The 23,833-nt window shown below is 40.7% G+C and overlaps 1 protein-coding gene across 1 annotated transcript in view; it reads right to left on the bottom strand.

Annotated features, from left to right (window-relative positions):
- The window catches only part of LOC118825180 (oxysterol-binding protein 2-like), a 34,486-nt gene extending 10,925 nt beyond the window's left edge, over positions 1 to 23,561 (bottom strand). Inside the window, exons 1-8 of the mRNA XM_036595734.1 lie at positions 23,223 to 23,561; positions 20,178 to 20,383; positions 7,177 to 7,427; positions 5,675 to 5,843; positions 4,558 to 4,681; positions 2,910 to 2,979; positions 1,790 to 1,927; positions 521 to 766 (exon numbers count right to left, since the gene is read on the bottom strand). Coding sequence (XP_036451627.1) covers positions 521 to 766; positions 1,790 to 1,927; positions 2,910 to 2,979; positions 4,558 to 4,681; positions 5,675 to 5,843; positions 7,177 to 7,427; positions 20,178 to 20,383; positions 23,223 to 23,386 — 1,368 coding nt within the window. The 5' untranslated portion in view covers positions 23,387 to 23,561. The remainder of the gene's footprint in view (positions 1 to 520; positions 767 to 1,789; positions 1,928 to 2,909; positions 2,980 to 4,557; positions 4,682 to 5,674; positions 5,844 to 7,176; positions 7,428 to 20,177; positions 20,384 to 23,222) is intronic.
- Positions 23,562 to 23,833: the final 272 nt, after the last annotated feature.

The raw sequence follows: 23,833 nt of genomic DNA, 5'->3' as shown, positions 1-23,833 counted from the left end.
AAATCTGAAAAAAAATTGTTTTCTTTGGGGACTATTTTACACACAACACATTATTCCCAACAACTCTCCAATGAAAAATATGTTTTAGGCTATAATCCTCTCAAAACAGTCATCAGGCAGTGTATTCGTCACTATCTCATGTAACAACTTTCTGTGAGGGAGCTTTTAGAGGTGGACGTCTGGTTCCTATCACCACCATTGTGAACAATCCTGACTCAGTAAGTTTCTCTAGAACAGAGCATTTCACACCAAACCACTCTGAACGACTTTGTTTACATCATAACCATTTAATTATGTAGAACTCCCCTTTAAGAGCCAGGCATTCTGCACTATTTGATTAAAACTAGAGCTTCAGAGGCAATAGCTCTTGTGTAGTACTTTTATTGATTACGGTATGCCATAATTTTGAAGACAGAGATAGCCATCTTGATTATACAACAGATAGACAGTGCAGAAGAGTTTAACGTCAACAGTAATCTGGTATGAATCTCCGGGCCAGTATTCATTAGTCAGCCCTGACCTGTTCACAAATCGAGCGATATCCACTCTCCTCCAGCCGGTCCAGCTCGTACGTCTCCCCCAGCAGTGGGTTGAAGGGTTTTCCAATGCGGTGGACAGTGGTGGAGTAAGACGAGACTGAGAACGCAGCAACCAAACACATCTGCTCCAGAGTGCACACACAGCGGGCAGCGCGGTCCAGCAGCTCACTGTATTCCAGATCCTCTGTCAGCCGCTGCAGCATTGACAATGGCTCGTTAAAGTTCACCTGCAGGAGGACGGACGGACGGACGGACACACACACACACACACACACACACACCCATTTTAATTGCTTATGTTCCACATTAAAGACAACTTCATCTATTTGATTTAAATACAACTTGGCAGTTTGCATGATAATAATGCAAATTTAGAATTAAAATTCTCCTACAGTGCTCCTGCTCAGATACATACCATTAGCATCCTATATGCAGATAAAAGAAAAATTCTACCAACATTAACAAAATTAGATTTCTTTACAGTGGTGGTGATAGGAACCAGGGGACGCCATGACTTCAACACAAATATAGCCATTTTATTTACCACTCAAAAGCTACATGTGTCTTCTGATGGCAGAATAGTGGTAAATCTGAAAGGGTATGTTTTTTTTGGGGATCATTTCGTCTAACAATACCTGTTTTGTTCTAAACGTATCGCAAAAAATTACTTTTTAGGCCGAAATCATCACAAAACTATGCTAAAACAGCGTCTCAGATATCAGGCGGTGTATTGATAACCATTTCATGTAGTAACTTTCTGTGAGGGAGCTTTTAGAAGTGGATGTCTGGTTCCTATCACCACCACTGTGAACAACTCTGACTCAGTAAGTTTCTCTAGAACTGAGCATTTCACACCAAACCACTCTGAATGATTCTGTTTACATCTTCAATCATATAATTATGCAGAAATTTTGGAAAATTAGTGGAATTCCCCATTAAGTCTAGTTTTGGATTTAATTGCATCAGCAGTGGTGATTCACCACTGAAATTCTTTTACCAGCAAAGCATTTGGGGAATCTTTGAAAGGCTGTGTGGGCAAATGCTATGGACACACCCACAATCAAATGACTGGGCTTTTTTCTGACAAACTTATATGTGATATGTGATTCAGTTTTGTTAGAGCGACACAGCAGGAACTGAAAAGGTTCTGCTGGAGAATCTGTGTAGAACAGAATTTGAGCTCCCCTAGAAGGAATTACGTGACATAAAATTCTGTACAACAACCAAACACATATACACAGGTATCGTACAGGCATGGGGATTTTGGAGAGCTCTTTGCCGATGCAGTTTTTCATTATGCTCCACAGGTTGAGAGAGTAGTTGGGTTTGTCTGGGATTCGGCTGCGTCTGCCTCTCCGCTGCTGCAGCGCGTACGAGCCTGACGTGTCCTGAAAACAAAGATGAAACAGTGACAATACTTTTGTAATTTAAAAAAAAGACCAGAAGACCTGATAACTCTAACAAACATACAGTGGAAGCCACTCTGAAGACCTCTGAAGTGACTAATTGTGTAGTAGGTATGAACCGATTATTAGGAACTCCAAGATGTTTACCTCAAAGGGAAAAATAACTAGCCGCTATTGTCCCTTAAAGTAAACAAAACTGTTCCAAAGCTGATATGTTTGGTCCTGAGTACACTTTTCTCCCCTCGAAGATCACTGGATCCTCTGAATTAAGAGGTCATTAAATGGGAATTCCACTGGTTTATGTCCATTAAGGGCAGAGAGGCATGCAGGGCACTGTAAGGCAAAATAATACCCAAACGTCCTTTTAGAGACCATTTTACCATTATTTTTACTATTATCAACATTACTGAGTCAGTAAGTTTCTCTGGAATAAAGTATTTTACATCAAACCACTTTGAATGACTTTACTGACATCTGAATGGTGAGATGAATTATGCAGTGCGGTGAACTAACCGCATGAAAGTTAGCCCAGAACTAAAGTTCAACGCTATGACCAAAAAAAAAAAAAAAAAAAAAAAAACAAAGCACAAAACCAAAACTGCAGCCTAAAAACTGCCAAAGCCTAAACTACCACATTTAACAAATTGTGCTGGTTTGCGTGTCGTGTTTAAGTGAGGTTGCCAGTCTTATGGTGTCAGTTCAACGCACACACTTTGACTATAACCTGGTAAATTAAGAGGATCCAGTTACATTCAGGGCAAAAATGTATGAGGGACAAAATGCACTGACTTTGGAACATTTTTGCTCACCACAGTGTGAGATAGCAGTGATTTTCAAAAAAGCAGTTCATTTTTCTCCCACAGACAAAAACAGCTTAGACCCTGAGTTCCTTATCTGGGCATGACGCCAACTTCACCACCTCAGAGGTCTATGGGCATCTGCTCCAATGGAAGATCAAACCTACATTGTCCTCCTGACCCCAGTCATTGGGCATAGTACCGGTCATACCCTGGTTAACACCTCCACCTGAGTGTCTGAAACAAACACAGAGAGCTGGATTTAATCACTTCACTCAACGAACACTATCACAATAACTGATCTACACAGCAGGAACGTTTTACACAAATCAAAGCTAAAAGTAATGAATAGTAGAAACAATATTCAAACTCAGTCAATTTCTATGTCTTAAATCAATTTAAGAGATAAAAAAAAGTCCATAAGAGGATAAAAGCAATTATTCCAAGTTGGAAAAAAGGACTATGGATTGTGATCCTGTCACTAAAACTATCTCTGCTGACTAATAAGAAGCTAAATTAACAGTTGGACTGTAACTTTACATCACATAATTTAAAAGGAGAATTCCACTGATTTTTCAAAACTTTACAGTGGTGGTGATAGGAACCAGACGTCCACCTCTAAAAGCTCCCTCACAAAATGTGAAGGTTGTGATCGTTATGAATATGTTGCCTGATGCCTGAGACATTTGTTTATAATAGTTAGAAGTAAGCTTAGGACCTAAAATGTTTAAATCTATGAAATGCAGAGATGTCAATGTCTTGCGAGGTAAAATACCCCAAAATACCCAAAGAAAAATTGACTTGGGTTAGTTGGCCACTGTTTTATGATTATCAGCCTTTTTAATCTCTGAGGACACGTGTAGGTTCACTGGTGGTTTTGGATAGTAAATAAAATAGCTACATTTGCGTCGTAGTCATGGCAACCCCTGGTTCCTATCACCATCACTGTAAAGATATCTGAGTTTCTACAGTCAACCATTTCACACCAAACCACTCTGACTTTGTTTACATGGCAACGATTGAATTACAGATACATTTTTTAAAAAAATTGGTCGAGTTCCCCTTTAAGTTTGACTTGGAGTAAGTGCGGTTGCTGATACAATAACTCTTGTACAAACCTATCATTTCTGTGCTATTAACTATTGGTGTCTCTGATTATTTCACTACTCTTTGTATGAACTCACTGGAAGTACTAACATCAAAATGTATGTAACTATTACCAAAGTTTCAAAACGTATCCTTCACTCTTTAATCCATGTATGGAAACTAAGCTGCAAAACTAGCCTGTTTTGAATTCACTGGTTTTGTGATGTCACATTTCCAAACACACACACACACACACACACACACACACACACACACACACCTGTTCATCCTACAGCAGTTTCGCCCCACCCATTCACACTGAAGTTATAAAAGGAGTTTTTCAGTTTGGACTGCTTTTTGAATATAGTAAAATACAGGCCAGCCAATCAGAACAGAACTTATTTACATATATCAGTCTCAAAAGCACATAAATAAATCCTGTTTAACTGTAAAGCATAAAGATAGGCTGGAAAAATGAACCCACTCAAATGTTACAAGTGAACCTCATGTGGGGGTGGGGGGGGAGAAACAAGAGAAAGGATAAGGATATGGGCCCTTAAAAATATTAAACAATATTTTGGTATTAAGAAAAGCAAGGTGCTCCTGCAAAAACACATACAAAATCAGTTCAGACATACTGCAGACCACGAGGACTGGACAGTGGAGTGTGAAACGCTGCTGTAAGGTATCAGATGCTGGCTGTTTTTGTTTTTACTGGGACAAACTCACCCGTGCTGTGTGTGGTTGGATGCAGGAACGGTGATGAAAGCGGGCGAGTCCTCCATGGCATCAAAAAACTCTACATCCTCATTCTCGTCACTGGTGTCTACTTCTCCTGACCTCTTGGATCCTTCTGAAAAACACACACATCAAAAACGAACATCAAAATAAACATTGATATATTCACGTCAAAATTAACATTACTTTTTTTTTTTTAATTATTTTCCAAACCTGCGAGTCTACATTTTTGTTTATTAGTTTGTATTATAGTCATCACAGGAAAACTTGTCCACTCAGCTGCAAACTTCACAACACCTGTGGGCAGTTATTTCCACTCATATGAGACCAGTCTCCTATGTACTTGAATGGAAAGAGCCCAATAAATATGAAATTGATAGCCAAGCTTCTGGTATCAAGCAAAAATGTGGACAGCCTGGGCGTCCAGTGGAACGGTTAGAGAACCGCTGCCCTAAAGAACTAGGTTTTCCATCACAGTGAAGAACTGTTTTACCATACCAACAACCAGTCACAATACTAAAGTTATTACACACTTCTATAACTTCAAGGGCCCATATCATGGAAAACTGAACTTTTTTTTGAAATACATGAAACTGATGTAGTACGTCAACACAAAGCTTCAAAACATTACATTTACTCCACAGGTAAAACAGTCCATATATGAAAACTGGTGTGCAAAGACAGCCAATGATGTCATCAAGACACACACATACATGAAGCAAATGAATGAAGCATAACACAGGCCAGCCAATCAAAACAGAGCTCATTTACATACATCAGTCCTAAAGAAACAGTAATCAAAAATAGCCTGTTTAATTCTAAGGGATAGAGAGAGGTTGGAAAATGGTTATGTAGAAATGAACTATGACTGTTTTTGGTTCATAATACCACAAATTACCTTTAAATATAACTCAGCCACTTTCCATTTTTGTCCATGTAGTTACTGAATAACAAGGCTTGTATGATAAGCTTGAGATTTTAAGGCGTTAAAATTCAAACAGATCTTAGAATAAAAAGAACAAAAAAAAGACAGTAAAAATTTACTGTAAAATAGTATAGAATAAAATAGAACAGGTCCTCTTTAATGTATACGTTATTTTTTACTCACGTGGGTGAGTGCTGGGTGCCTCTCTCCAGGCTCTCTCAAGGCTGTTGTGTTGTTTGGCTAGCTGCTCAATGGTCTCCTCCAGATGGTGGCGCTGTTCTCTCTCATACTGCAGTGCCCTCTGCCACCGCCGGCTGTGTGCCTCCGCTAAATCCACAAAGTCCCGGCAAGCCTGAGCAAGAGTTCAGTGACATTAGCCTTGTAGCTTCAGACAGCAAACTGATCAGCTGGTCATGATTTTGGAGGGAGATTGTGCCAAGTTGATGGATTTTTGACCGAGTAATCACTTCAAAAGTCTAAGACATTCTAAGGTCCAGTCCCATTTCACCGCTCGCCCCTACGACTTAGCCCTTAGCTCGCTGTTTTGCGCGTTCATGTTTACGGGTAGGGTGTCCCGATTTTTGTTGCGGTAGAGGGGTAGGGCGAAGTGTTAGGGCTACACGGCCCTCCAAACAGAGAGTTATGAGAAAAAAAAGAAAAACCGACAAGATGGCTGCACAAGCAACCAAAGAAACCCACAAATGTGAGAATTTTCTCTGTTAAACAATTATGATAACCATTGTATTACCCTTTTAATGTCATTTCAATGTATTGTAGTCCTTTTCTTCATAATAAGCATAAAAATTGCTAATAGTATGCTAATGTCTCGCGAGCTAGCTAGCTAATCTTCCTGTTCCGCCTTAAATAGTCCAGCAGTTCTGACACCTGAAGCGCCAGAATGTAACTGCTGCTCCATTTAAAGTGGAACAGGAAAATTCGAACAAGAAGCTGGCGAATAGCTGACTTGAGCTTCATGTCACTGAAGAATTAGGGGTGGGTGATAATAAATAATTGTCACATCCTGCCATTGAAGGCATATGTTGCCTTAAATGTAACAAAAGCCCAGCCATGAGGTTGCTGAACTTTACCCTCCTCTGCTATCACTGCAGACTGGCAGGGTCGCCTACAGAGTACCGCTAGTAGCCTGTTAATGAAGTAATGTTCTTTATTATTTAAGGGTCCCATTTCATTGGGGAAGATTTTAACCACTACTCTCTATAACTCAGTTCCAAGGGGCAAGGTGACTCTTGAAAACAAGGGGTAGGGGTAAAAATAGGAAATGGGATGGGGCCTAAAGCAACTGTGGTTTTATAGTATTATAACAAAAATGTGTTATAGAGTACTTTTAACGGAATATTCCAGCATTTTTCAATTACATCTTTACCTACCATGTCTGCAACATATGGTCAACCACCATGGACAATAATTTTGTTTTGCTTTGTAGAAACAGAAAAGCTGTTATAACAGAAACACTGATAATACAAGTCAATGGGAACCTGCTTCAGCATCTGCCAACTGTTTTTTTTTTTATTATAAGTACAATTCAAAATCAATGGTTTTTCTGTGCTTTTCTAAGCACAGAGAAAGGCATCAGTTTCTTTCTGTGGTAATTGACTGTGTACAGCAGATTACTAGGTCGAAAAAGTTTTAGCAAAACAATCTCTAGAATGTTCACAGTATCTTACATTGATCATAGCATTGGAGGTGATGCGGAAGAGTGTGGCGCGCTCGTTGACCGTTTTCAGCTTATCGTTTCCGTCACTGGGGCAGCGCAGGTCCTCCAGCTCGCTGAGTGACCGCTGCAGAGCCGCTCCGTGCTTTCCAATCAGATCGTTGCACGTGCTCAGATCATCCAGCTTACTGATCAGAGTCTTCAGAGCACCAGAGGTCAGAGCACGGTCCGGCTGAGCTACTGTGACTTCATCACCAGAGTCATCTGAGAGAGACAGAGAGAGACAGAGAGAGAGAGAGCGCGTTTACTTGTTTTCACTTATTCACTTAGAAAACCAACAAAAACGCATTTGACCAGGGATGCCAGACTTCTACATACTGTACAAGAAACACTGTATGGACAAAAGTATTGGGACACAATTCTCTTCATCATGGAATTCAGGTGTTTCACCTCAGTCTCATTGCCACAGGTGTATAAATTCAAGCACCCAGGCAAGCAGTCTTCCTTCCTTCCTTACAAACATTTGTGATAGAACGGCTTGTTCTAAAGAGCTCAGTGAATTTGAGTGTGGTACTGTAATAAGATGCCACCGTTGCATCAAGTCAGATCGTGAAAGTTCTTCCCTCATAGATATTCCACAAACAACTGTGAGTGGTATTTTTGAAAGTGGAAGTGTTTAAGAACCACAGCAAATCAGAGCCACAGACCACAAAGTTACAGAGTGGGTCGCTGAGGTGCATAGTGCATAAAAGTCACCAACACTCTTCTGACTCAATAACTGCAGGGTTCAAACTAGGGCTGCAACTAATGATTATTTTGGTAGTCGACTAATCTGTCGATTGTTTTTTCGATTAGTGAGCGATTATTTCGGTCATGCCCTCCATCTCCCTCTATGCTTCCTGTGGGCATGGCTCCTGTTTCTGTTTTACCTCACCTACTTGATAGCTTAATTAAATGAATTTGTAACATTAATATATGTAATCATACTAAAAGTGAAATAAACAAATTTAATAATACAAATTAAATTGCAAGAAGGCTTTCAAAATGAAGATAACATGCAAAAATGTAACTCAAAATAGCAGACTCTGCCCCAGCATGGGGGGCTGTTTAGTTGCAGAAGTTGTAAAAAAAGATCTTCCTTCAGCCCAAAACAACTATTAGCAATTGTTTACAAAAGCATTAAATTGCAGTGCAGGCAGGTGAGCCTGTTGACGTGCAGTGGAGCGAGGCTGGCTCTCTTCTTTGAGGTGATGTTCGCACGTGGAGGAGGGATAATGATATGGGGTCGTTTTTCAGGTATTTGCCTCGGCCCCTTAGTTCCAGTGAAGGGAAATTCTAATGCTTCAGCAGACCAAGATATTTTGGACAATTGTATGCTTCCAACTTTGTGGGAACAGTTTGGGGAAGAACCTTTTCTGTTCAGCATGACTCTGCCCCAGTGCACAAAGCAAGGTCCATAAAGGCATGGCTGGGTGAGTTTGGTGTGGAAGAGCTTGACTGTCCCACAGTCACGAGGGCCAGGCCCTCTCGTTCAACATCAGTGTCTGACCTAACAAATGCTCTTCTGGATGAATGGGCAAAAATGTCACAGACAGACTCCAAAATCTTGTAGAAAGCTTCCCAGAATAGTAGAAGCTGTTATAGCTGCAAAGGGGGACCAACTCCATATTAACACCTATGGATTTAGAATGGGATGTCAAACTCCTGTAGGTGTAATACACACACAATAATTATTATTTATATTTATATATATATATATATATGGAGAGAGAGAGAGAGAGAGAGAATTTGTACATGCTGGTCTTTACATATAATAACTGCAATTGAATCACAACCACAATATTGGACACAAAAATCACAATTAAACATTTGCCCCTACTTCTCAAACCTGTTAATGTCCATTCTTGTTATTTGAGTGATGCTTTCAGACACAGTGATGGAGGCAGTGATTATAGAGGAGTCTCAGAATACGTTCGAGATCATTTTCACACTCTGAGTGATGTCTCAGAAAGTTCAGCTAAGCGTGGGAGCAATGACATCAGCGTTCAGAGCAGAACAACTCCACGCTCGCACTCAGTCACCAGCACAGATGAGCTGGACTGGAGTGACTCTAAAGCGTAACTCTCTGCAGTGCTGCGGGTCGACTTCCACATATTTATAAATAGCAGCAGCAGCAGTGCAGCAGTCAGTCTAATAACGGGCTTCTGAGGAGGAGTTTAATCAATTTTGAGAGAGAGAGAGAGAGAGAGAGAGAGAGAGAGAGAGAGAGAGAGAGAGAGAGAGAGAGAGAGAGAGAGAGAGAGAAAAAAAAGAGAGAGCTGTGTGGGTGTCAGAGAGGATCGATTAGAGAGGAAGAAAGAAAATAAGGGAAAGAATGAGTGGAAAAAGAGCGAAATAAGGGGGTGGAGATGGAGATTAAGATGTAGCAGGACAAACAGACATACACTGATCCACTGACCACATCAGTGGACAATCAATGAGAGAGATTTGGGGCATGAAAGGATGGAGGAAGTGAATGCAAAGACAGAGAGAAAGAAAAAGAAAGCACAGACAGACACTGCTGAAACAGACAGATAGATACAGACCAATAGATAGACAGACGGACAGACAGACAGCAGGTGATGGAGTGTCTGTTAGTGTAGAATTAGAGCAGTGGTCTCTCTCACTCTCTGACACACACACCACACACACACACACACCACACACACACACAAAATGTCTGTTTTACATAACAAGTGAGGACTCCCAAACCCCAACCTTAACCTCAGCATGCAAAAGGCAATTTTTCTGCTTTCAGTTTTTCCAACACACACACACACACACACACACACACACACACACACACACACACACACACACACACACACGACTTAAGTGACCAGAACAATGTCCTAACTTGAGCAAAAATGTCATGTTGTATCATTGTGAGGACATGTGGTGCTCACAAGGATAGCATAACGAGCACGTACACATACATACACACACACCCTTCCAGCACCAGAACTCTGTGAATGAACACGGTTGCCTTGGAAACAAAAAGGCTGACACAATCAGGAGGCTGAGCTATTTTTAGCAAGAAAAAAAAAAGAATGACGCAGTTCGGTCCGTCCTCTCCCTCACTCTCTCGCGCTCTCTCTCTCTCTGCACTGTGTCTGAGAGAGACAGCCTCATAAGCTCAGTCTGACATTCACTGAAAGTGGTTAGTATGAAGTGACTAAAGTCAGGAAGGCCGAATACAGACGGACAGGCAGGCAGCGCAGCAGCCGCTGACAAACTGAGTGGAGTAAAAGAGGAGAGGCAGGAGGGATGGAGAGATGCAGCTACAAGCCTGGAGCTTTCAAGGAAACCCAAACACATAAAGGTTGTCTCTGCTCTGACAGACCAGCAGTGGTGTATCTACAGCACCAGCCATCAACGGTCTTTCCACAGCATGAGCAAAATGCAGCCTTCAGCATCACTCTGAGCAAAACTAAGAGAGCATACTTTACAGTGCTGAGTAACACAGTACATGACAAACACCTGCTCACCTGCAACGTTTACTCTCAAATCAGTAATCAAGGGTATTAAAATGGAACTTTGAACATTTCTCCATAATTCAGTGTTTGTGGTATAAACAGAGTGATTCAGAGTGATTTGGTGTGAAATGGTACAGATTTCTTTACAGTGGTGGTGATAGGAACCAGGGGTCAACATGACTACAACACAAATATAGACATTTTACTTACCATCCAAAACCACCTGTGAACCTACACGTGTCTTCAAAGCTTTATATGAAATGTTGATGGTGAAATAGTGGAAAATCTCAATAAGACTTTGCTTGGGGACTATTTTGCCTGACAAAGGCCTGCAAGTACCTCTTACCATAAACATAACTGAAAAAATACCGAAATTCTTTTCTCAAAACTATCACACACTCACACTCACACACACACACACACACACAGTACTGGTTCAGAATTTCCATAACGGTGCATCCTTTAGTAAGGGGGCTGAAATACAACCCATGCTATAAAATGTTCCTCTACATTTTGAGTGCAATTACACATTTCCACCAGAGAGGAAATCCCCAAAACCTACACAGTGCAGCTTTAAAATCTTTAAATCAAAGCCAAAATAGACTGTTGCTGTTTGGTTTATTTATGGTCAGTAATGCTGTGCTCTAGTGTATGGTTGGTAGCTGATGCACGACACAGTTGCAAAACTGCTAAAGAGAAAGCATCTGAATGAATATAATCTACATTCAAATTTTATTCTGACAGCCCCACTCGGATGAACTACATTAGGGGTTTGTGGTTAAACTGGGTTTGATTAATTCCAAACTATTCTTGTAAATTAGAGTTGTGTGAATTGACTTTTGTCTCAAAGACATGCACTCGGCTACACGTGCACATTAATTAGCGGTGTTGAACTTTGATAGCTGTAGCGTCTCAGGGCTGCATGCCAGGGAGAAAACAATCAGGGGGAAGTGGATTAGCGTGGATTCTCCAGAGAGATGAGAGATTAAAGAGTGAGAACTCCTCCAGGCCGCTCTGCTGACCCACATACTGAGAAAAGCTGCGAGTGTACGTTAACCCAGCGCCTGGCACGCACATTAGCACCTGCAGACTGACCCTGCCTGTGGGCAGCCGTGGGTGTGCAGGTGTAGAACTGTGTGTAATACTTCTTTATCCTACAATTCAGTGGGGAACCCTCAGGGCATTCTAGGTCTTTGGAAAAAATAGTACAAAAAAAAAAAAAATACACAGTTTTTATTTAATATAATCATCATACTTGCATTTACTTCACTTTTAAGGTTTAGGTGCAAACAAATGGGTTTAATTCTTGCAACACCCATCAGAAACGTAACCAATCATGAATTTTTTTCTGTATCTAGGTAGACAGCCAAGCTCCCATTGGTTAGGACTTCAGGAGCTGCACTAGGTCAGAACTCTTTACTGAAAGGGTCACTTTAACACTGATACATACAAGCTCAGATTTATTTTAATGTCTGTTACATCATTCAAATGTCTCTTTTAATTTAGAATAGCCAAAATGTTCACATGCATCATCAATAGCATACATACTATAAGAAATCCCTTAGACGCGCTAGCAGAAATTGACATGATCATAGAGGTGTTATTTGTTTTTTTCCTTATCTTTCCATTTATGGACCTTTTTTAACTACTCTAATTCCTGAAAAAAAAGTTGGAGAAAAACTCAATTATCAAAAATTACCATCAATAATAACAACACTGACCGCCTTACCATGAAACAAATCAATTTAATTTAATATCATTTAAGCAGCAACATTCAGGAAAATTGGATTCTGTTAAAATAAATAAATAAATGTCAGATTGTGATGGGTTTGTTTAGACTGACGTGCTGCATGACCATAGAGGAAAAACTGTTTACACAGCTTCTGCCTCAATACAGCACTTACTGCTGCTTATTTAAAACTGGGTCAGGTGTGTGTATGTCACAAAACAGCTCTCACACACACACACACACACACACACACACACACACACACACACACACACACACACACACACACACACTAGAAGAAACTTCAGGGCAAAACCCAGAATAGAGCATAAAGGTCTCATTCAGATACGCACACACACACATTCTACAGCTTTAATATGAACACGGTGAAAGAAGTAGAGTAATTGAGAGAACAAGAAGAAAAAGAGCAAGCCTGTAAAGACAAGAGATCAGGAGGTTGAGAAAGGGAGGGAGACAGAGGAGAGGAGGAGAAAGTAAGCAACACACACACACACACACACACACACACACACACACACACACAAGATCACACCTGAGGATCGATCAGAGCACCTTCATCTTCATCTTCTCCCTTCCAACCTGCATGAGTCACCACCAACCACACCTCACCACACACACACACACCCCCCTAACACAGCAGGTGAGGGAGACTAAGAGCATCAGAAATTAACAGAGTGAGAGAAAGACAAGGGGAGGACAGTGATGAGAAAGAGTAACAATTGATGAGAAGTTATTACGAGAGAGAGTAAGGGGGCACAAGCAAGAGAAATAGAGAGAAAAAAAGAGAGAAAAAAGGCAGACAATGAGAGAAAGAAAAATAAGTGGTACAGACAGAGAGAGAAACAAAGAGGTATAAAAAGATAAAGAAAATGTGAGATAGAGACAGGCAGAGGAAGAGAGAAGAAAGAAGCAGGAAGACAGAGAGAAAGAAAGAGAAGGAAAAAAGGTAGAAAGTGTTAGAGAGCAAGAAAAAAGAAAAAAAAAAGAAAAAAGGTTAAAAGAGAGTGGTGTAGAGCAAGAGGGAAAGGAAAAAGACAGACAAAGAGAGGGAGAGAGAACAAGAGATAGAAGCAGGGAAAATGAAGAAAAGGAAAGAAAGAAGTAGAACGATAGAGGGAAAGGTAGAGGGGGATAAAGAGTGAGAGGGAGAGAGAGATAGAGATAGAGAGAGAGAGAGAGCGCTGCAGTTACAATCCAATTTGGGCCGTCAGCCTGCTTAGTTATTATCACTAATAATCTCATTACCCACGAACTCCGGCGGAATCACCAGCAGGCGTCACAAACACACACACACACACACACACACACACAAAAACACACACACACACACACACACACACACACACACACACACACACACACACACACACACACACACTAAAACAATTAAATAGCCAATATGAGAAAAATAAGAAAGTATAATAAAAGTAAGGTAGAAAACAGCTATAAAAACACCAATAAAAATATCTAAATATCTAATGCATGTAAATATATCTGACAATTCTCCAAAACATCTACCCAAAACAACAACTAGTCCACAGGTTGGTAACTCCCTCTGTAACTCCCTCTGAACTTCAGAGCCTGCTCTCGTCCATCTGACTGAACTCTATACTGAAGCTCATTAAACCCTCAGTGTTACTCACAGAGCAGCTGCTGTGACTGAGACTCGTCTTCAGTGCAGAGAGGAACACAGAACAGCCTGGAGAGACAGCATGGAGCATCATCTCCTCAGAAGCTTCACACTCTTCCTTCTGCTCCTCCTCTTTTCTCTCTCTAGCCCTACTTCTGTCTTTCTCTCTCTACTCTCAGCCCTCCTCCTCTCTCCCTCCCTACTTCTCCCTTTCTCCCTCTCTCACTCGCTCTTCATTGCCTCTCTCTCTCCCCCCGCATTGTCTTCTCTCAACCTTCTTCCCGCTTTTCTCTCTCTCTCTCCTCCTCCTCTCTTACTCTGTCTCTGCTCCTTTTATATGTGTGTATCTCACTCACCTCCCCTCCTCCTCCCATTCTCTCTCCTTTTTTTCACCCTACCCTCCTACTCTCTCCCCCATTCTCTCTCTCTAGGACTGAGCCATCATGCCATCAGTTCATTCAGCAGAGTGGAGTGAGTGAGTGAGTGAGTGAGGTGTGGAACTGAAATTAGTCACTGATGGACATTCTGTCAGCTGAAAACAGAGCGACTCCTACAGCTCAGAAAAATGACGAACAAATTGGTGACCCATCACATGCAGTGTGCTTTAATGTCATCTGTGACCTTCACTGGACACAATCTCTGCAAGGTCAGATGAAGTGAAACCAAGCCAGCCTGTTAAAGCAATAGTTCAGCCAAGATGTGGTTTCTAACACATACTGTGGAGTTCAGTTTGTGCCAAAAGGTTTAAATAAAATACTAAAAGCAAAAAATATATGTTAATATTGCAAACAACAAGAAATTATGCTTTTAAAAGGTTCAGCCCTTTTACTAATCATATTGACTAGCAGGTCTCCAGTTTTGTTTATTTTTTTTCTATATGTGGATTTTGCAAATATGTATTTAAATTCAGAATCCCTTTGATTCTGCAGTTTCATTCTTTCCCCACCTTAAACAGCTGGTTTGAAGGAACAAATCTTGTGAAACTTAGCCATGGCCACCACTTGATTTATTCATTTAGTAACATCTTTTGTACATTTTGATACTGATGACTGTGAACTGTTTAAACTTTTGACACCAAAATTAATTTCATAACATAAGATGTTTGGATGTTTAACATTAAACATTTCAAATCCATAAGATCCGATTAGATGGACTTGCAAAACACTCCATCTGTTACACATGACTGCTAACAACTGCTTAGTTAGCATGCTAAAGGCTACACGGCTAACAACAACAAAAGAAATACGCTACACTGAGTTTACAGTCAGACAAAGCCTCAAACTGTATGTGAACTATGTTTGCATGGCTAGTCCATTAGCTAATAGTGCTTAGGGCCACAGAAATATTTGATGGGGTAATGACATAGCTATCTGCTGATTGGTTCTACATTTCCGTCAGTATTGTGCCACTGCATCTTGCTGAGACCAAAAAAAATCATTTCACTGTAGGGTTATGCCACTTCCGCTAGCACAGAGATCGGTAACGTGGTTCTTTTACTGCCCTGTTGCGGCTCCACAGCAGAATTAGATTTTTAGGTAAAAAATATAATAATCCCCCATTACCGTAAAATAAAGCTCTGCTGATCGTTCTAACACAGTTTTAACAATAAATGTTCTTAAACGCTGGAGTAATTGGGTAACTGCTAATTCACCCTTCAACCCTGAAGATCAGTGCGCAGACTGCTGGTCACATAGCAACAGACAACAATCTCGCCTAATTTGTAGCTAATGAAAAGGAAAAGAAGAGAAAGATTCAACATGAATATAAAGAATTTAGAGACGAATGGACTTTGCATTTAAATGCACTCTAGTTGGGTTCCTGATACATTTAATCTGCAACGAGAAACCATCAAACACTAAAAAGTAAACACAGAGACATTTTACAGGAAATCTTCCACCTTTTGCGAAAAAGTTTCCTGCTGGAGATGCGAGAAAAGTGGCTATAGCTGAGCTAAAGCTTAAAGCAGAGCAAAGTAAGTCTGCGTTTTCATTCATATTATATTTTTAGCCTATAGTTTCTATGGTTTTTTTCAGCAGGGTTCACATCCAAGATATTGAAACATTACACCAATAAAAATGGCCATATGTTGTGGCTCCCAAATTAGTGTGATTTTTATTGAAATAGGCTAAATCAGTTCTTCTTACCATTTGGGTTGCCGACCCCTGCACCAACATAACCAAACAACAACGATGGCAGAGTAAAGGAATAAGAGCTTCCGCAACGTACCCATGCGTTTAAGAACGAAGTAAAAACAACTTTACCTCAGTTTTAATGGCTCCAACTACAATAACTATAAGCTTTCTGGTTATTGTTATTTTCACCATCCATCGTTTTATCACACTGTAGACGTTAGCTGCTGTTGTCATACTCTGATAACTGTGAAGTATTTACATCCTGTGTTCAGCTTGGACTCCGCTTTTTGTGAAAAGGGCCTGTCAATAAGTTCAGTTTGCTTACAGAACTCCTCGGCTCCTCTAGCCATTTCAAACTAGCTCAACAATTCTGGACACATCCTCTAATTTCAATCTTTGCAACTATGACAAAGATGACGTGACACTTCCATGAGGAGCTGAAGAGATATCATAGCCAGTATTTCTGAGGTTGAAAATCTTCTGTGAGGCAAAAGCAAAATGTTTTTCCCACCGTTGAAGTACTTCCACCTCCTGTGAAAAGGGCCTATCTAACGGCTCCTCTAACCTAGTTAACTTATCTAGTGGCCTACAGTGGAAAAGAGACCCAACTTAGCTTGCTTAACAATATTAAATAGCATGTTTATCGATTACACCACAGTAAAGTTTCCACTGTCTTCAGGCCTACATTTAATATTAAAATCGTATTAATAAATAAAACAAAAAAAAACACAAAGATATTACTAAATGTGATATTTAGCAAATTTACAGTCTCCCTCCTTCCCCAACCCCTTCGAATTCTTTCAATCAGCCAAGACGTCTGCTTTCTGGCACTGTATAACGCACTGCAATCTATAAAAATTCACAAGAGTACATCGCATGGCAAAAGTTGTGCCCTTTTCGGTGCTATATAGCACCCTTTCCAAAAAGATTCTATATAGAACCATCTACAGCACGTTCTCCATCAATCTGAAGAACCACTTCACAAAGAACCGTTTAATCATACAAAGGGTTCTTTGTTTGTTCATAGTTCTATATAGAACCATTTTCTTTACTAAAGAATCCTTGAAGAACCATCTTTACGTGTGTAGATAATCATCATACAGTGTAAGAAACCACATAATTAAGTCTATTAGAGATACTGAACAACTCCACACACTTTGAGGAGAGTGTATGATGATTTATGCAGTGCATGCAGTTAGCATCACGCTAACTGGTATCCATAATGCACCTGTTAAGCTCATTAGCCCCTCATGCTCCAGTGCTAAAACCGAATAATAGAACAAACGTGGCTGATCAGCTACATTTGGGGTAAGTGGGGCAAAATTTGTCAAACTATCGCCTTAACCACACGCATCACAGAGAAGCTCATGTTTCCCATTTAGAGGAGCAGAAAGAGGACAAGAGGAGGACATACAGCACAGCGTGTACAGTTCAGCCAATCAATTACAGAGCCTGCAGAATGGCTGCCTGTCATTTATTCACATTTATCCCAGCACGCTGCTGCAGACAGACCCACTGCTTACCATAATTGCATCTAAATATAAACACAAAGCTCCTGGCTGCAGGAATTCACTGACTAGTGCGCCCTCTAGAGGCCACTAACTGAAAAGCTGCGCACCCTCACAGAAGGACATAACCATTTAAACGCCTTTTTCTGCCCAGCACCCACTCTGTCCCATTCATTCAACACCGACATAACGGCCTGCAGAACCTCAGCCAAGTTCTTTTCTTTCACTGGGTAGTGCTCAACATGAATTGGCTCCCTAAGGCGTGTCTCTTCGCTAAATTATCTTCCGATGAGGAAAGTCACTCAGCTCTTGCCATTTAGACTAATTTGTGCTGAATGGGAACATTTTTACTCCCTCCAGCAGCTGCTGAAGCCTTCTTTGAAGCTGTGGAGTCAGCAGTGGTTTCAAACACACACAATCAGACTCTCAAACAGGAAATCCAACGCACCATATTTCACTATGAGTTCCAAAATCAAATTAATACCTAAAAATGACTGCCCGACTGAAAACTGACACCATTTCTGATTTCAAAGTGGAAGTATGTTGATCTGTTCCCACAAAAACTGCCTAATTAATTGGTTGAGATAAGTTAAAAGTAAACAGTCATTCAGAGTTGTTTTGGTGTGAAATGCTCCATTTTAGATAACCTTACCGAGTCAGAACTGTTCACAGTGGTGGTGAAAGGAACCAGACATCCACCTCTAAGAGTTCCCTCACAGAAAGTTATTACATAAAATGAATACATTGTTTGATGTCTAAGACACTATCTTATGATTTTACATTTTGGGAAGGTTTGAGGATGACGTCGATGTTAGAGCAAAACATCCAACATAGAAACTTTAGAAGAAGAAAACATTAACTTAATAATGTAATGGAAGTAAATGTAAAAATATGTTTTTCCAAGTAACATTAGATTTCTATTGGTCTGGGTTATCATCAAATTTCAACACAATGTAAATCATCATGCAAAAATGTAAGATGAAAAAAAAAGATGAAATAAATATTTTTGCATGATTTGCATATTTTTACTGCGACCCCTGGTTCATATCAGCGACACTGTAGAGAAATCTGTTTCTCTACAATGAATCATTCCACATTAAACCACCCTGAATGACGTTGTTTACACCTTAAACATTGGTAAGAATGTACAGTTCTAAAAGAAACCTTTAAATGACATGGAAAATTCCAGAATTCCTCTTCACCAGCCATTATTAACACCAGAACAGACATACACTCTACAGACACTATTAAGCTTGTAGCTACTAAATATCACTCAAAGAACATCAAAGTCAAATCTGGGGAAACATTTTTTGGGTCTCAACAAAAGGGCACAAAACATAAGAAAAGCCAATATGAGCATAATGGAAAATGTCAAGCTGGATATTAATTCAAGCTCAGAAAAAAAAAACCCACAAAAACAAAACAATGGGGAACACTGAAGACAGAAATAACAGCAGGTTGTATGAGCACACAGTTTAAAAGGACACTCTGGCCAAAATGAAAAAATTCAAGCATCAGTTGTAAAACAGATGCATCATTGTGGGCTGTTGGAATTGCCCCCCCCCGCCCCCTTAGCTGGTGAACGAAGAAGGAACCCAGATACCAAACGTTACTACTAGGAAGCAAAATATAACATCTTTATTTATTAGCTTCTACATCAGTCTATTTATTTATTGCCATGGGAAAGAGTCCCAATAACTGGTTTGACATATCTGCGCAATGCATGCTGGGTTTTGTAGTGAGAAAACACTGTGGATGGAAATGCAAAAAGGACATTGAATAATTAGTTCTGTCAAAACGATGAGGCTGAAAAATGCAGCACTACAGAATGTAGCATTACATAACAAATAACATTAAACGCTAGTTTTAGGCTGGATTACCCCTTTAAATTCAACGATCACCAACTGTCTTCTTGGAAATCTACATTTCTAGAGGTTTTAGGATCAACTCCAGTCTTACACAAATATCTTCTGAACATTGGGAGTCAGCTTTGTTCTGGAGATGACCTCTGCAGGAAGGCACACTACTTATCTTAAAAACCCTGTAAAAGGTTTAGTTTATCATAAAGTAGCTCTGTGATGTGGCTTTGGGAATATTTAGCTTCAACACTCAACTTCATGTTCATCAGAGTGTTCATAGAACATTGTCATGTAATAACTTTCTGTGAGGGAGCTTTTAGAGGTGGACGTCTTGTTCCTATCACCACCACTGTGAACAGTTCTGACTTTCTAAAGTTTTGCTATAGTAAAGCGTTTCACACCAAACCACTGTGATTCTGTTTATATCTTAACCATTTAATTATGCAGAAATTTTAAACATTCAGTGGAATTCCCCTTTAATATGGTTAATTATTGTGAATGTACAAAGCATAATCATTTGTATTAAAACTACTTTGAGGAGCTAAGTGGTTCCCAGACGTCCAGCAGAATGTATACTGACCCGAATGTGACCCTGAAGACCGCAAGTATGGAGCCCTCACCTGATTGGTGCATCATTTGAGTGGCATTCGCTTTGGCCTGCTGCAGCACAGAAACCCACCGCTGACAATCCGCCTCCGTGCTGGCCTTCAGGTGGTAGTTCCGCCCCCCACTCGTCAGCACCAGGTGACAAGCGTCTCCCACCTCAATGTGTACCGTCGCCAAGGAAATGGTGCCACGGCAGGTGTGTGCCATTTCAGCTTGAGTCCTAAAGACAAATACAGCCACCTGGATTACAATCCACACAGCACTTTACACACCATCTACTCAGCCCTGCAGATAACACTAAGCTTTTATCTGCTATCTGTAGCCTGGCTTTCTGTGCCTTTCACTACACTTTCAAAAGGGAATTTCACTAATTTCTCAAAATGTCTGCATAATTAAATGTTTACGATGTAATCCGAGTCGTTCAGAGTGGTTTGGTGTGAAAGAGAAAATTTACTGAGTCAGAATTGTTCACAGTGGTGGTGATAAGAACTAGACATCCACCTCTAAAAGCTCCCTCACAGAAAGTTATTACATGAAATGCTTATGAATACACTGCCTGATGTAGGAAACACAGTCTGGACTATTTTTGATATTCTGGACTTTTTTTTTTTTTAAATCCATTCATGGTAGATGATATGCAGGGCGTTGTGAAGTAAAATAGTCCCAAAAGAAAACATTTTTTCAGGTTTATCACTATTTTACCATCACCAACAGTCCATATAAACATTCAGAAGAGATGTGTATGTTTACTGGTGGTTTTGGAAATAGTAAACGTAAAAAAATGGCTATATTAGTGTTGTAGACATGGCAATCCCTGGTTCTCGTTACAAGTCAATACAATCATCCATTTCACACCACACCACACCACTCAACCATGGAATTAGGCAGACATTGAAAAATTGGTAGAACCCAGAGAGAAAACAGTAGACATTGTGACCCCTGGTTCCTATATCCCCATTTCACATCAAATCACAGTAATACATGTAAACGAAGTTATTTACAGAGAAACTATATTTAAAAAAACTACTTTAAAAAAGTGGAATTCCCCTTTAATACCCATCATTAACAGACACACACACTGCAGATATCATGAAGCTTTTATCTGCAACACTGAAGCCCACACATGCTGCCTGTAGGCCATTTTGCTGGGCTTCTCACTGGACTCCTTAAAATATTCTAAGTTTTTAGAACCTCCAAATAATGTAAAGGCTTTCCTAGAACCGTACATCCAAGCCAAGAAGAGTTAAAAACCCTCGAATGAAGGATCACTTTAAACAGCTAGTAGAACTAGACCATGTTAGACGATAGATGTTAGATGTTATGTGTTTAACAGAATTCTGTCTAATGTCAAATAACAATGCATCTTTTTTCTCTCAGACTTCTATGCCTTAAAGGGGAATTCCACCGTTTTTTTCAAAATGTCTGTAGAATTAAGTGGCTGAATGTAAACAGAGTGATTCAGAGTGGTTTGGTGTGAAATGGTACAGATTTCTTTACAGTGGTAGGAACCAGGGGTCACCATGACTACAACACAAATATAGACATTTTATTTACCATCCAAAACCACCAGTGAACCTACACGTGTCTTCTGAGCTTTTATATGGAATGTTGATGATGGGAAAATAGTGATAAATCTGAGAATAATAAGACTTCTTTGAGGACTATTTTGTTTGCATGTACCATGAATGGAGTTTAAAACTTTCTTAAAACTATCAGAAAACAATGTCTGAGACATCAGGCAGTGCATTCATAACCATTTCATGTAATAATTTTCTGTGAGGGAGCTTTTAGAAGTGGACGTCCGGTTCCTAACACCACCACTGTGAAGAATTCTGATTCAGTAAGTTTCTCTCAAACAGAGCATTTCACATCACACCATTAAGTTGTGCAGAAACAAGGAGAAAATCTGTGGAATTCCCCTTAAAAGCTAAGCTGGGGACATATTCAAATGCAGCCTTGCACAGTTTTTCAGTGCTGCTCTAACCCTGTCCTGCATATTTGAGTGATCTTCTGCTCTAACAATCCTGATTCAGCTGATCAGCTCATTCTCAAACCCTTCAAGTAGTTATAATTGTGGTGTCAGAGCAGAAAATCACTGTAATGTGCAGAGCACAAGGCCTGTAGGAGCAGAACTGGGAAACAGTGGTGTAATATGAGCTTCACCCAGAGCCACCAGGGTGCAAAGGACTGTCCACAAACTTTGTAGCAGCTCCCAAATACGACCACACTATCTGCTTCTACAGGAGAACATCTCACTTCATCATAGACACACACAAGCTGTTAAACATGATGTGAAAATGTGTCCAGATCCCTAATAATAATAATAAGCAATCCAAGGAAGAACCACTGAGGAACCAAGATTCAAAGGCAGAAACTCAGTACATGAGAAAGAGCAAAGACTCAAAGAACTCAGGAGGAACCCCTGAGAGGAACCAAGACTCAGAAGAAAAAAGTCCCTGAGAGCATGTGAGCATGAGGAGGAACCAAGACTCAAATAAAAGAACATCTACAAGAGCATGTGGAAGAACCACTGAGAGGAACCAAGAGTCAAAAGGAAGAAGCCCTCTAAGAGCATTGGGAGGAACCACTGAGAGGAACCAGGACTTGAAAGGAAAAACTATGAAAGAACATGAGAGGGAACCAAGACTTAAAAGCAAGAACTTCTCCAAGAGCATGAGGAAGAAACACTGAGAGGAACCAAGACTCAGAAGAAGAAAGTCCCTGAGAGCATGTGGAGGAACCAAGGCTCAAAGGAAGAAGCTCTCCAAGAGCATGAGGAAAAAACAAAACTCAAAAGAAAGAACTTCTACAAGAGCATGTGGAGCAACCACTGAGGGGAACCAAGACTTGAAAGGAAAAACTACATAAGGGCATGAGTAGGAACCAAGACTCAAAAGAAAGAACTTCTACAAGAACATGTGGAAGAACCGCTGAGAGGAACCAAGTAAATCCACCAATCAAAACGAGGCAGCATTAAAACAGAGGAGAGTATTTAGAGAATTCTAGCCGGGCAGGTCTGTTTGTAAAGCTCTTAATGCCCAGATGAAGGTTTCAGTTACCTGTAGTAGGACAGAAGGCCATTGCTGAGGACGAACCACCGGCGCTGGTAGCCCTTCAGATAGTTGGTCCATTTGAGCAGCCATCCTCTGTGCGTGTCCGGGCTGGCGCTGTGTCCAGCTGAGGAGGACGTGGGAGAGGGGAGGATTTTAACATGCCCGTTCATTTTCAGCCGGCTTTACGAACGCATGATGTCTCCACCAGCCGCTGGGAGTGAAGGAGTGAGGAGGGACTGAAGGCTCCTCCTGGCTGCAGACGCTACGGGCACCACATGCTGCTCCACCTGAATCAACACTAACGCTGCTGCAGCATCGCGAACTGCAACCTGCTGCCACCCTCAGCCATCCCACCCCCCTCTCTCTATCTACTCTGTTCTGCCCTCCTCCCACCGCGAGGGGCAAATTCTGATGGGCTGTGGCGGGAACACGGCGCGATGACGTCGACAGATCATACCAACAGCGACAGCACAGATTCTGCAACGTGACGTAGAACAGGAGCGTTTCTCTATACGGGCTGGATGTTAACAGGCACTTTTATGAAACACGAAACAGGCCTTTATTAACAAAATAATTATAGTAGTAATGACACGTCACGCCGCTACGAACATGGTGTT

This window comes from Colossoma macropomum, unplaced genomic scaffold (assembly GCF_904425465.1).
Source record: "Colossoma macropomum unplaced genomic scaffold, Colossoma_macropomum, whole genome shotgun sequence".
NCBI classification, from domain to species: domain Eukaryota; kingdom Metazoa; phylum Chordata; class Actinopteri; order Characiformes; family Serrasalmidae; genus Colossoma; species Colossoma macropomum.
The sequence above is the reverse complement of the archived record's forward strand: the minus strand, read 5'-3'. Positions and strand labels throughout refer to the sequence as shown.